The sequence below is a fragment of the Eleginops maclovinus genome, chromosome 2, assembly GCF_036324505.1.
Source record: "Eleginops maclovinus isolate JMC-PN-2008 ecotype Puerto Natales chromosome 2, JC_Emac_rtc_rv5, whole genome shotgun sequence".
Classification (NCBI taxonomy): Eukaryota; Metazoa; Chordata; class Actinopteri; order Perciformes; family Eleginopidae; genus Eleginops; species Eleginops maclovinus.
In genome coordinates this window covers 281,758-297,385 of record NC_086350.1, presented here as the reverse complement: position 1 = coordinate 297,385, position 15,628 = coordinate 281,758, and the positions used below count along the sequence as shown (strand labels likewise).

At 46.6% G+C, this 15,628-nt stretch overlaps 1 protein-coding gene across 1 annotated transcript; it reads left to right on the top strand.

Moving 5' to 3' along the window:
- Window positions 1–731: 731 nt before the first annotated feature.
- Window positions 732–14,143, top strand: lsm14aa (LSM14A mRNA processing body assembly factor a). The gene is made up of 8 exons (XM_063899523.1): window positions 732–931; window positions 4,643–4,803; window positions 4,885–5,029; window positions 7,044–7,368; window positions 7,521–7,877; window positions 8,011–8,052; window positions 10,464–10,698; window positions 10,831–14,143. Exons 1-8 carry the CDS (start codon window positions 817–819, stop codon window positions 10,852–10,854), a joined length of 1,404 nt encoding a protein of 467 aa, XP_063755593.1. The 5' UTR covers window positions 732–816; the 3' UTR covers window positions 10,855–14,143.
- Window positions 14,144–15,628: the final 1,485 nt, after the last annotated feature.

Sequence of the window (15,628 nt, the reverse complement as noted above, 5' to 3'; positions counted from 1 at the left end):
AATAAATAAAAATAAAAAAACGTCACGGTACCGGTACCATATTATTCGGACCACTGAAACGGAGCAGGAGTTTAACCTCTAGCTCTTCCCTCATGTTCAGCATGCACTGCCAGATAGAGAGCTTTAATTAATGAGCTGCAGTAAACTACATGTTAGCATTTAAAGCCAAACTTTAGAGGTTATTCTGGTGAGAGTGACTCAGAGTAACTCAGAGTAGAGTAACGCATCACAGTTCAGAGACAGTGATGATGTAATGTCCCTTATTACTTTCAGAAGACAGGAATCAGGAACATGTACTGGATTACATGCTGGAAGTAACTTGCGCATCACTGGTGGTGAATGGTGTACTTTTCCTCCTCTACATGTATTTCAAACCTTCAGTTGCTAGGCAGATCTGGATCAATGATGGTGAATATAATGACCCTTCAATCAGACTGTAGTTCACCTGCAGTAAATCCAGCAGCTACCCTGCAGTATACAAAGCATTCAAACTAGCTGCACCTTTACCAGCTCTGAGACACTTTACTGATCAATCATTATAAAACATATCAGAGATATTATTCTGAAATGGACCAATCAGACAATGACTACTTTTACTGTCGCTACTTTATCGGAGCAGTTCTCTCTCTGAATATACGTGTTTGCACTTCTATCCCACACATATCTGGATCTCAAGGCGGATCGCGCGAGACTACGAAGTTCCTGTTAGCCCTCACGCTCACGCAGCCATGGATGATGTGGTCGCCATGTTGTTGTTGTAGCTGAAGCAGGAAAACAAAACAACAACAAACCAAAGAACCGTTATTAACCGTTACCATGGGGACTCCGTACCTGGGCAGCAAGATCAGCCTGATCTCTAAAGCTGGGATCCGGTATGAGGGGGTCCTGTACACCATCGATACCGAGAACTCCACCGTGGCTCTGAGTAAAGGTAACCCACAGTACATATACTATACAGTACATGTACTGTGTATATAGTATATGTACTATATACACAGTACATGTGCTGTGTATATAGTACATTAGTACATGTGCTGTGTATATAGTACATTAGTACATGTATTGTGTATATAGTACATGTACTGTGTATATAGTGTACTATATACACAGTACATGTACTGTGTATATAGTACATATACTATATATAGTATATGTACTATATATAGTATATGTACTATATACACAGCACATATACTATACAGTACATGTGCTGTGTATATAGTACATTAGTACATGTATTGTGTATATAGTACATGTACTGTGTATATAGTACATGTACTGTGTATATAGTATATGTACTATATACACAGTACATGTACTGTGTATATAGTATATGTATTGTGTATATAGTACATTAGTACATGTATTGTGTATATAGTACATGTATTGTGTATATAGTACATTAGTACATGTATTGTGTATATAGTACATTAGTACATGTATTGTTTATATAGTACATGTACTATTAATACATGTACTATATATACTGTAATATATACGGAGAACCCCACCGTGACTCTGAGTAAAGGTACATACATAATACACACAACATGTATACTATATACACAACATGTATACTATATACACAACATGTATACCAGGGGTCTCCCACCTTTTCCCCTCTGAGAGCTACCTCTAAAGAAAAACAATGACGGAGAGCTGCTTGTGTTTTATATCATGTGTAACATTTATTCACACGTATCGAAATCCCTGAATAAGGTTTCGTTTGGCACAAGCATATACAGAACATACATCCAACACTCACAGTTTGTGTAAGAACTTTAATACTCAGATTACACTCAAAGTCTGCACGTCCAAACTGTTCTTTCTCTTTTCAACAACATGTTTTTTTGCATGAACATTTTCAGAATATTGGCAGCCATTACTCACACTCAAAAGACAGAGATGTCACTGAATATGTGTCAGTATGCATGTCTATGCATTCCTTTCTTTTCAGCTATCACTGATAAACTCACATGTTTTGCATTACATTTACAACACACTGCACTTTGTCAAAACATAACTCACACCTTTGAAATCACATAGGCTACTATTGATGTTGAACAATCATAACTACTTTCCTTTGTCCACATCACACTTCCAGTCATTTAGTCACCAGCCTACATGTTCAGTCAAGCACCTTTAGTTAGTGAGATACCTGGCACTGCATGGTGCCAACAAGAGAGCTGTATGCTGGAATATACCCACTTAGGTTCACTCTTATGGAGTCTTTCAAATGTTCATCTGTCAGTCTTGTTCTGAACTTAGATTTGATGACATTCATGTCAGAAAAAGAAGATTCACAGAGCTATGTAGACCCACACAAAGCAGCTGTCTTCAGAGCTGCTTGACACAGATTCTTATAGTTTTCTGGCTCAACCAAGCTCCAGAAATGTTCAGCATGCTGTTGAGATTTCAGCTGTATGTCGTTTTGGAGGTTTAAAAGTTCCATTTCCATTTCCACAGGATCGATACAGCAAAGGTCTGCCATCTGCCCAGAAATCTGACTAATGTCCACGTTCATGAATGGGTTGGCAATTAATGTCACACAGGGCTCAAGTCTCTCAAAGTCTCTGAACCTGTCTGCAAACTCCTGGCCAAGCTTGATCAAGAGGTCACAGTACTTCTCTGTGTTCAAAGCATCAGCTACCCCTGCATGGGTTTCCAAAACCTTTGTGACAGAGGGGAAATGCTGGAATCTTTTGGCCTTCAACTGCTGGATGAAAAAGGCCAGTTTTGCGCTGAACGCGTTAACAGCACTGATCATGTAGCAGACGTCTTTCTCTTTACCTTGCAACTGTACGCTCAAGTTATTCATTTAGGTGGTGTCCTCCCCCCTCTCTTCCAAGAAAATGTTGATTTCACCCAGCAAGGAAAAGAAACGTTGCAGTACTTTACCCTTACTGAGCCATCTGATGTCAGTGTGGAGCAGGAGATCTCCTTAGGCCACAGTGCATTCCTCCAGGAATTGCTTGAAGGTCCTGTGTTGCTTAGCCTTTGCTCTGATGGAGTTGATAATCTTGACAACCGGCTCCATGACATGTTCAAATCCCATGACCTTCGCGCATAAAGCCTGTTGGTGAATTATGCAATGGTAGGCCAGAAATGGCGGAAACTCCGGGTCTGCTTTGCATCGGGCAATAAATCCAGAGTGACAACCTGTCATCGCTGGTGCTCCGTCAGTGGTTACTGACAGCTTTTCAATAGGGATCTTCTGTTCCGTGAAGTAGTTCTTCACAGCATTGTAAATATCGACTCCCCTTGTTGTAGTTTTTGTAGTTTTCAATGAAAGTAAAGTCAAAAACTCCTCATGCAGCCAGCTGGGCTGTATCGCTCCGTCAACAGATTCATCCAGCTGAATAGAAAACCATTTACACCTGTTAATGTCAGTTTCCAACTGTCTTCCCGCATCCACAGCCAGTGCAGACACTCTCCTTGCCATTGTATTTGCACCAAGTTGTACATCAGCAAAAGCAGACAATATTTCTGTCTTACATTTATGGTCCTTGAATAACGTTTCAGCCACCGCGGTCATGGCCTCCTTTACAACACTGCCATCAGTGAAGGCCTTTTTGCGTTTTGTCAGGATGTGCGCCACTTTAAACGAAGCCTCCGTACAAGCAGTGGCCTTCTCTGCTGGTCTGGTAAAAACAGACTGCTGTCGTTGTAGCTGTATTTTCAGGTCCTTTATCTTTTCTTTTCGTAGATTGCTACCAGCGGGAAAGTTCCGTGAGAAGGTGCTGTGGACTGTGGTGAAATGGCGCTCCACATTGCATTTTTTACCGACCGCCACGCTTACTCCACAGGTCAAACAAACACACTTGTCCTTTACACTTGTGAAACAAAAGTCTATTTCCCAATTCTCGTGAAAAAAGTATGTTTTCCGCCTCTTGTTGCATTCAGCGGCCATGGTCAAGCTAATGCCGCGTTCGGTGTTTGCCGCGTTTACATCGGAGGTCGGAGGTCGGAACTGGGAGTGACGTCACATTCGAGGTCGGAAAGTCGGAAAAGATGGACGCGCCTTGTTTACAGATTTAGCAATTGCCTCGGGTTAGCCATTGTTAGCAATACCGGTTGATAACAGCGCTCTGTGTCATATTTTGTGAAAACAAATATCGTAGCCACATATCTTCAGATAGAAGATGAGCGGTACTTTATGTACAGGTGACAAATGAAATTGGCATGTTATGAAAATGTGTGTTTAAATCTTATATACAGTCTATGGTTTAAAAGTAAACTATTTGGCGAGCTACTTTGAAGGGGGCGGCGAGCGACTGGTAGCTCGCGAGTGACGTGTTGGAGACAGCTGATGTATACTATATATACTGTATTATACATATTATATTACTTCTTACTATATGTACTATATTCCTGATATATATTATATGAATATTCAGATTGTAATCATCATATCTAAAATACACCATCCTGTATATAGAATTGCACACAGTGAAATGTGTCCTCTGCATCCAACCCATCCTGGTAGTAGGAGCACTTATTGATCATATCTCAGATATACCATCATGTATATACGTTTTTGGAAGTACCGTACCCTTTTCCAGACATATCTGTCCCATGAAGAGATGTGAGATAAGGTGAATATAACCTCTGACCGCTGTTACTGTCCCCCCCAACCCCTCAGTGCGCTCCTTTGGGACGGAGGACCGGCCCACCGACAGGCCCATCCCCCCCCGAGACGACACCTTTGAGTACATCATCTTCAGAGGCAGCGACATCAAGGACCTGACCGTGTGTGAGCCTCCTAAACCCCCCTGCTCCCTGCAGGACCCCGCCATCGTACAGGTACACCGACACCGACACCGACACACACACACACACACACACACACAGTAATAATGGGGGTCCTCCTGTCCCTCTCCTCAGTCGTCCGTAAGCTCCCCTTCCTCTGCTGCCCCCCCGGCCCCCTTCCCGTCTGCAGGATCCTACGGCCTCTTCACCCGGCCCCCGGCACCTGCCTACAGCCAGTTCAGCCCACTGGGATCCCCCCAGTTCGGAACTGTCGGTGTGGGTGAGTTCCTCTGGGGGGGGGACATCAGAGTTAAGGTTTTCTTTGCCATTCACTTTGTTGTTGTTTATCCCCCTCAGTGCCAGACAAACAAACACCTACAGCTCCTGTAACACATTGCTGTTATCCCAAGGAGATTAACAGCAATGCAGGGAGAGGGGTCGTTGGTTGTTTGGATGGATGGATGAATGATTGGTTGGTTGGTTGGTTGGTTGGTTGGTTGGTTGGTTGGTTGGTTGGGTGGGTGGTTGGTTGGTTGGTTGGTTGGTTGGTTGGTTGGTTGGTTGGTTGGTTGGTTGGTTGGTTGGTTGGTTGGTCGGTCGGTCGGATGGATGATTGGTTGGTTAGTCGGTCGGTCGGATGGATGATTGGTTGGTTGGTTGGTTGGTTGGTTGGTTGGTTGGTTGGTTGGTTGGTTGGTTGGTTGGTTGGTTGGTTGGTTGGTCGGTCGGCCGGTTGGTCAGTCGGTCGCTTGGATGATTGTTTGGTTGGTTGGTCGGTGGGGTGGTAGGTTGGATGGATGATTGTTTGGTTGGTTGGTCGGTCGGTTGGTTGGTTGGATGATTGGTTGGTTGGTTGGTCGGTTGGATGATTGTTTGGTCGGTCGGTCGGTCGGTCGGTCGTTTGGTTGGTTGGATGGATGGTTGGTTGGTTGGTTGGTTGGTCGGTTGGATGATTGTTTGGTCGGTCGGTCGGTCGGTCGTTCGGTTGGTTGGATGGATGATTGGTTGGTTGGTTGGTTGGATGGATGGATGATCGGTTGGTTGGTTGGATGGTTGGTTGGTTGGATGGATGATCGGTTGGTTGGATGGATGAATGGTTGGTTTGATGGTTGGTTGGTTGGGTGGATGGTTGGTTGGTTTGATGATTGATTGGTTGGGTGGATGGTTGGTTGGTTTGATGATTGATTGGTTGGGTGGATGGTTGGTTGGTTTGATGATTGATTGGTTGGGTGGATGGTTGGTTGGTTTGATGATTGATTGGTTGGGTGGATGGTTGGTTGGTTTGATGATTGATTGGTTGGGTGGATGGTTGGTTGGTTGGATGGATGAATGGTTGGTTGGTTGGATTGATGATTGGTTGGTTTGATGATTGATTGGTTGGGTGGATGGTTGGTTGGTTTGATGATTGATTGGTTGGGTGGATGGTTGGTTGGTTTGATGATTGATTGGTTGGGTGGATGGTTGGTTGGTTTGATGATTGATTGGTTGGGTGGATGGTTGGTTGGTTGGATGGATGAATGGTTGGTTGGTTGGTTGGTTGGATTGATGATTGGTTGGTTTGATGATTGATTGGTTGGGTGGATGGTTGGTTGGTTTGATGATTGATTGGTTGGGTGGATGGTTGGTTGGTTGGATGGATGAATGGTTGGTTGGTTGGCTGGTTGGATTGATGATTGGTTAGTTTGATGATTGATTGGTTGGATGGATGATTGATTGGTTGGTTGGATGATTGGTTAGTTTGATGATTGATTGGTTGGATGGATGATTGATTGGTTGGTTGGATGATTGGTTAGTTTGATGATTGATTGGATGGATGGATGATTGATTGGTTGGTTGGATGGTTGGTTGGTTGGTTGGTTGGTTGGTTGGTTGGTTGGTTGGTTGGTTGGTTGGATGATTGATTGGTTGGTTGGTTGATTGGTTAGTTTGATGATTGATTGGTTGGTTGGATGGTTGGTTGGTTGGTTGGTTGGTTGGTTGGTTGGTTGGTTGGATGATTGATTGGTTGGTTGGTTGATTGGTTAGTTTGATGATTGATTGGTTGGATGGATGATTGATTGGTTGGTACGATGATTGGTTAGTTTGATGATTGATTGGATGGATGGATGATTGATTGGTTGGTTGGATGGTTGGTTGGTTGGTTGGTTGGTTGGTTGGTTGGTTGGTTGGTTGGATGATTGATTGGTTGGTTGGTTGATTGGTTAGTTTGATGATTGATTGGTTGGATGGATGATTGGATCGGATTTCTTGTTCAGTTTTTTTCCTGAGTGCTGATGATGACCTCCCCCCTGCAGGTCGCAGCAGCCCCAGCCTGGAGACCCTGAGAAAGAGTCCCCCTCCCCTGGAGCACGTGATTCCAGCTGGCCCCGTGTCCTCCACGGCCCCAGGCCCAGGACGCATGGCCCCCGCCTCAGGTCAGAGCGGGCCGAAGCTGCAGGACAGGGTGGACACGAGGAAGGGGCGCAGCAGCCAGGGCTGGGCTGCACCGCCCCCCCACCTCTGTGCTGCAGACAGGCCCCCCCCCCCACCTCTGTGCTGCAGACAGGCCCCCCCACCACCTCAGTGCTGCAGAAAGGCCCTTCCCTGCAGGATTCATCCCCTCTGTCCTCAGCACCCCAGGTGAGACATTTTCATATTCAGCTTCATTCACTAGTACTATGACAGAGAAAAGCTGGTCCAGCAGGGTGCACCGCACCGGTGGAGGACCCGGAGTTTAGAGACAGCCTGATTATAATGTATATGCTGGCCGCTGATTGTTCCTGTGCTCCAAGTTCAGCAGGAGCCCCGGGGGGCCGGCGGGGGCGGGGGGGTGGACACCGAGGCCGGGGACGCTTCAACGTCCGCAGAGACGGACCGGTGAAATTCGAGAAGGACTTCGACTTCGAGAGCGCCAACGCTCAGTTCAACAAGGAGGAGATCGACAGGGAGTTCCAAAGCAAGCTGAAGCTGGAGGTGAAGGTGGTCAACGGGGAGGAGAAGGGGGAGGAATCGGTGGAGAAGGGGGAGGAGTCTGCCGTGGAGCTTCAACCCGCTGAGGGGGAGGAGAAGGGGGGAGACCCGCTCGGGCCAAACTGCTACTATGACAAAAACAAGTCCTTCTTCGACAACATCTCCTGCGACGACACCAGGTACACATGGGACTCTGCCTCCTCCTCCTACCTCTTCCCCCTCTCTCCTTTTTCTCTCTCCTCGTCCCTGTCCTCTTCCTCTCTCTTCCTCTCTCCTGTTCCTCTCTCACTCCTCTTGTCTCTGTTTCTCCAGGAAAGCTAACGAGAAGTCCGGAGGCTCCGGGTTCTTCCCAAAGTACGTTCATCACATGACTCGTCACACGTCTCGTCACATGTCTCTTCACATGACTCGTCACATGTCTCGTCACATGTCTCATCACATGACTCGTCACATGTCTCGTCACATGTCTCATCACATGACTTGTCACATCACATGACTCGTCACATGACTCGTCACATGTCTCATCACATGACTCGTCACATGTCTCGTCACGTGTCTCATCACATGACTTGTCTCATCACATGTCTCGTCACATGACTCGTCACGTGTCTCGTCACATGTCTCATGACATGACTCGTCACATGTCTCGTCACATGACTCGTCACATGTCTCATCACGTGACTCGTCACATGTCTCGTCACATGTCTCGTCACATGACTCGTCACGTGACTCGTCACATGTCTCATCACACAACTCGTCACATGTCTCATCACATGACTTGTCACATCACATGTCTCGTCACATGACTTGTCACATCACATGTCTCGTCACGTGTTTCGTCACATGTCTCATCACATGACTTGTCTCGTCACATGTCTCGTCACGTGTCTCGTCACATGACTCGTCACATGTCTCATCACATGACTCGTCACATGTCTCATCACACAACTCGTCACATGTCTCATCACATGACTTGTCACATCACATGTCTCGTCACATGACTTGTCACATCACATGTCTCGTCACGTGTTTCGTCACATGTCTCATCACATGACTCGTCACATGTCTCATCACATGACTCGTCACATGTCTCGTCACATGTCTCGTCACGTGTCTCGTCACATGACTCGTCACGTGTCTCATCACATGACTCGTCACATGTCTCATCACATGACTCGTCACATGTCTCGTCACATGTCACATCAAATGACTCATCACATGTCACATCACATGACTCGTCACATGTCTCGTCACATGACTTGTCACATGACTCGTCACATGACTCGTCACATGTTTCATCACATGACTCGTCACATGTTTCATCACATGACTCGTCACATGTTTCATCACATGACTCGTCACATGTCTCATTACATGACTCGTCACATGTCTCGTCACATGTCACATCAAATGACTCATCACATGTCTTGTCACATGACTTGTCACATGTCTCATCACATGACTTGTCACATCACATGTGTCGTCTCGTGTCTCGTCACATGTCTCATCACATGACTCGTCACATGACTCGTCACATCACATGTCTCATCACATGACTCGTCACGTGTCTCGTCACATGTCTCATCACATGACTCGGCATTAACAGCAATGCAGGGGGAGGGGTCGTTGGTTGTTTGGATGGATGAATGATTGGTTGGTTGGTTGGTTGGTTGTTTGGTCGGTCGGATGGATGATTGGTTGGTTAGTCGGTCGGTCGGATGGATGATTGGTTGATTGGTTGGTTGGTTGGTTGGTTGGTTGGTTGGTTGGTTGGTCGGCCGGTTGGTCAGTCGGTCGGTTGGATGATTGTTTGGTCGGTGGGGTGGTTGGTCTCATCACATGACTTGTCTTGTCACATGACTTGTCACATCACCTGTCTCGTCACGTGTCTCGTCTCGTGTCTCGTCACATGACTCGTCACATGACTCGTCACATGTCTCATCACGTGACTCGTCACATGTCTCGTCACATGTCTCGTCACATGACTCGTCACATGTCTCATCACACAACTCGTCACGTGTCTCATCACATGACTTGTCTTGTCACATGACTTGTCACATCACATGTCTCGTCACGTGTCTCATGTCTCGTCACATGACTCGTCACATGTTTCATCACATGACTCGTCACATGTCTCATCACATGACTCGTCACATGACTTGTCACATGTTTCATCACACGACTCGTCACATGTTTCATCACATGACTCGTCACATGACTCATTACATGACTCGTCACATGGTTCATCACATGACTCGTCACGTGTCTCATTACATGACTCGTCACATGGTTCATCACATGACTCATCACATGTCTCATCACATCACTCGTCACATGTCTCATCACATGTCTCATCACATGATTCGTCACATGTTTCGTCACATGACTCGTCACGTGTCTCGTCACATGTTTCATCACATGACTCGTCACGTGTCTCGTCACATGTTTCGTCACATGACTCGTCACATGTCTCGTCACATGTCTCATCACATCACTCGTCACATGTTTCATCACATGACTCGTCACGTGTCTCGTCACATGTTTCGTCACATGACTCGTCACATGTCTCGTCACATGTCTCATCACATCACTCGTCACATGTTTCATCACATGACTTGTCACATCACATGTCTTGTCACATGACTTGTCACATCACATGTCTTGTCACATGACTTGTCACATCACATGTCTCGTCACGTGTCTCGTCTCGTGACTTGTCACATGACTGGTATAAATGTCCTCTCTGTGAATCCCCCCCCTCACAGGGAGCGCCGGCAGACGTGGGCTGAGGAGCGCCGGATGAATGCCGAGACTTTCGGGCTCCCCCTGCGGGGGGGTTACCGGGGTCGTGGGGGTTACCGGGGCCGGGGGGGCTTCACGGGAGGTAGGGCCCGTTCCGCCAGCCGGGGGTCATTCGGACCGCCTCAGGGAGGGGGGGGCTTCAGGGGGGGTTACCGTGGAAACCAGGCCGGGCGTGAGTTTGCTGACCTGTCGTCCAGGGTGAGTCTGTGTGTGAGAGTGTGTGTGTGAGTCTGTGTGTGAGAGTGTGTGTGAGAGTGTGTGTGTGTGTGTGAGTCTGTGTGTGTGTGTGTGTGTGTGTAACACACAGTAATGACTCCCTGTTTGTTCCAGAAGGAGAACAAAGTGTCAGCGTAACGTCGGAGGAAACCGATGAAGAGGAGGACATCACCAGCACTGACCTCAGAAACACACACACACACACACACACACACACACACACACACACACACACACACACACACACTCAGCACTGCTTTCTACCTTTTCTACTCTCCCCCCTTTTCGGCCTTCACCTGAGATCCCTCACTAATAACGGATGTTAGAGGACTGAACTTAACTCTCAGATTCTAACGTCTCAGAGCCCCTGATGTCGAGGTCAACATCTCCACAGCTGGGGGGCGGGGGGGTTCAGAGGAAGACGTCAATAAGGGGGAAATGTGGAGTAAAATGATTATTACTTTACAGTAATCAGTAGATCAGTAAGATCTAGACCAGGGGTCTCCCACCTTTTCCCCTCTGAGAGCTACCTCTGAAGAAAAACAATGACGGAGAGCTGCTTGTGTTTTATATCATGTGTAACATTTATTCACACGTATCGAAATCCCTGAATAAGGTTTCGTTTGGCACAAGCATATACAGAACATACATCCAACACTCACAGTTTGTGTAAGAACTTTAAAACTCAGATTACACTCATCAATGTGTACACATGTTTATGCATTTCTTTATCTTTTCAGCTAAAACTGATAAACTCACATATTTTTTGTATAACATTTACAAAACACTGACCTCTAATATTCACACTTTGACAAAATATAAAGGTTGAACTTATCTGTTTGTGGATGCATTTCCAACACCAAACAATCATAACTACTTTCCTTTGTCCACATCACACTTCCAGTCATTTAGTCACCAGCCTACATGTTCAGTCAAGCACCTTTAGTTAGAGAGATACCTGGCACTGCATGGTGCCAACAAGAGAGCTGTATGCTGGAATATACCCACTTAGGTTCACTCTTATGGAGTCTTTCAAATGTTCATCCGTCAGTCTTGTTCTGAACTTAGATTTGATGACATTCATGTCAGAAAAGAAGATTCACAGAGGTATGTAGACCCACACAAAGCAGCTGTCTTCAGAGCTGCTTGACACAGATTCTTATAGTTTTCTGGCTCAACCAAGCTCCAGAAATGTTCAGCATGCTGTTGAGATTTCAGCTGTATGTCGTTTTGGAGGTTTAAAAGTTCCATTTCCATTTCCACAGGATCGATACAGCAAAGGTCTGCCATCTGCCCAGAAATCTGACTAATGTCCACGTTCATGAATGGGTTGGCAATTAATGTCACACAGGGCTCAAGTCTCTCAAAGTCTCTGAACCTGTCTGCAAACTCCTGGCCAAGCTTGATCAAGAGGTCACAGTACTTCTCTGTGTTCAAAGCATCAGCTACCCCTGCATGGGTTTCCAAAACCTTTGTGACAGAGGGGAAATGCTGGAATCTTTTGGCCTTCAACTGCTGGATGAAAAAGGCCAGTTTTGCGCTGAACGCGTTAACAGCACTGATCATGTAGCAGACGTCTTTCTCTTTACCTTGCAACTGTACGCTCAAGTTATTCATTTAGGTGGTGTCCTCCCCCCTCTCTTCCAAGAAAATGTTGATTTCACCCAGCAAGGAAAAGAAACGTTGCAGTACTTTACCCTTACTGAGCCATCTGATGTCAGTGTGGAGCAGGAGATCTCCTTAGGCCACAGTGCATTCCTCCAGGAATTGCTTGAAGGTCCTGTGTTGCTTAGCCTTTGCTCTGATGGAGTTGATAATCTTGACAACCGGCTCCATGACATGTTCAAATCCCATGACCTTCGCGCATAAAGCCTGTTGGTGAATTATGCAATGGTAGGCCAGAAATGGCGGAAACTCCGGGTCTGCTTTGCATCGGGCAATAAATCCAGAGTGACAACCTGTCATCGCTGGTGCTCCGTCAGTGGTTACTGACAGCTTTTCAATAGGGATCTTCTGTTCCGTGAAGTAGTTCTTCACAGCATTGTAAATATCGACTCCCCTTGTTGTAGTTTTTGTAGTTTTCAATGAAAGTAAAGTCAAAAACTCCTCATGCAGCCAGCTGGGCTGTATCGCTCCGTCAACAGATTCATCCAGCTGAATAGAAAACCATTTACACCTGTTAATGTCAGTTTCCAACTGTCTTCCCGCGTCCACAGCCAGTGCAGACACTCTCCTTGCCATTGTATTTGCACCAAGTTGTACATCAGCAAAAGCAGACCATATTTCTGTCTTACATTTATGGTCCTTGAATAACGTTTCAGCCACCGCGGTCATGGCCTCCTTTACAACACTGCCATCAGTGAAGGCCTTTTTGCGTTTTGTCAGGATGTGCGCCATTTTAAACGAAGCCTCCGTACAAGCTAACATCAGGAGACTAACTCAACGTCTCTGCTGACATCAGGAAACTAACCCGACGTCTCTGCTGACATCAGGAGACTAACTCAACGTCTCTGCTGACATCAGGAGACTAACTCAACGTCTCTGCTGACATCAGGAGACTAACTCAACGTCTCTGCTGACATCAGGAGACTAACTCAACGTCTCTGCTAACATCAGGAGACTAACTCAACGTCTCTGCTGACATCAGGAAACTAACTCAACGTCTCTGCTGACATCAGGAAACTAACCCAACGTCTCTGCTAACATCAGGAAACTAACTCAACGTCTCTGCTGACATCAGGAAACTAACCCAACGTCTCTGCTAACATCAGGAGACTAACTCAACGTCTCTGCTGACATCAGGAGACTAACCCAACGTCTCTGCTAACATCAGGAGACTAACTCAACGTCTCTGCTGACATCAGGAAACTAACCCAACGTCTCTGCTGACATCAGGAAACTAACTCAACGTCTCTGCTGACATCAGGAAACTAACCCAACGTCTCTGCTAACATCAGGAGACTAACTCAACGTCTCTGCTGACATCAGGAGACTAACCCAACGTCTCTGCTAACATCAGGAGACTAACTCAACGTCTCTGCTGACATCAGGAAACTAACCCAACGTCTCTGCTAACATCAGGAAACTAACCCAACGTCTCTGCTAACATCAGGAGACTAACCCAACGTCTTTGCTGACATCAGGAAACTAACCCGACGTCTCTGCTGACATCAGGAGACTAACTCAACGTCTCTGCTGACATCAGGAGACTAACTCAACGTCTCTGCTAACATCAGGAGACTAACTCAACGTCTCTGCTGACATCAGGAGACTAACTCAACGTCTCTGCTGACATCAGGAAACTAACCCGACGTCTCTGCTGACATCAGGAGACTAACTCAACGTCTCTGCTGACATCAGGAGACTAACTCAACGTCTCTGCTAACATCAGGAGACTAACTCAACGTCCCTGCTAACATCAGGAGACTAACTCAACGTCTCTGCTAACATCAGGAAACTAACCCAACATCTCTGCTGACATCAGGAAACTAACCCAACGTCTCTGCTGACATCAGGAGACTAACCCAACATCTCTGCTGACATCAGGAGACTAACCCAACATCTCTGCTGACATCAGGAAACTAACCCAACGTCTCTGCTAACATCAGGAGACTAACTCAACGTCTCTGCTGACATCAGGAGACTAACCCAACGTCTCTGCTAACATCAGGAGACTAACCCAACGTCTTTGCTGACATCAGGAAACTAACCCGACGTCTCTGCTAACATCAGGAGACTAACTCAACGTCTCTGCTAACATCAGGCGACTAACTCAACGTCTCTGCTGACATCAGGAGACTAACTCAACGTCTCTGCTGACATCAGGCGACTAACTCAACGTCTCTGCTGACATCAGGAGACTAACTCAACGTCTCTGCTGACATCAGGAGACTAACTCAACGTCTCTGCTAACATCAGGAGACTAACTCAACGTCCCTGCTAACATCAGGAGACTAACTCAACGTCTCTGCTAACATCAGGAGACTAACTCAACGTCTCTGCTGACATCAGGAAACTAACCCGACGTCTCTGCTGACATCAGGAGACTAACTCAACGTCTCTGCTGACATCAGGAGACTAACTCAACGTCTCTGCTGACATCAGGAGACTAACTCAACGTCTCTGCTGACATCAGGAGACTAACCCAACGTCTCTGCTGACATCAGGAGACTAACCCAACGTCTCTGCTGACATCAGGAGACTAACCCAACGTCTCTGCTGACATCAGGAGACTAACCCAACGTCTCTGCTGACATCAGGAGACTAACTCAACGTCTCTGCTGACATCAGGAGACTAACTCAACGTCTCTGCTGACATCAGGAGACTAACCCAACGTCTCTGCTGACATCAGGAGACTAACTCAACGTCTCTGCTAACATCAGGAGACTAACTCAACGTCTCTGCTGACATCAGGAAACTAACTCAACGTCTCTGCTAACATCAGGAGACTAACCCGACGTCTCTGCTAACATCAGGAAACTAACTCAACGTCTCTGCTGACATCAGGAGACTAACCCAACGTCTCTGCTGACATCAGGAGACTAACTCAACGCCTCTGCTAACATCAGGAGACTAACTCAACCTCTCTGCTAACATCAGGAGACTAACTCAACGCCTCTGCTGACATCAGGAGACGAAACCAACGTCTCTGCTAACATCAGGAAACCAACTCAACGTCTCTGCTAACATCAGGAAACTAACTCAACGTCTCTGCTGACATCAGGAGACTAACTCAACGTCTCTGCTGACATCAGGAGACGAAACCAACGTCTCTGCTGACATCAGGAGACTAACTCAACGTCTCTGCTGACATCAGGAGACGAAACCAACGTCTCTGCTGACATCAGGAGACTAACTCAACGTCTCTGCTGACATCAGGAGACTAACTCAACGCCTCTGCTAACATCAGGA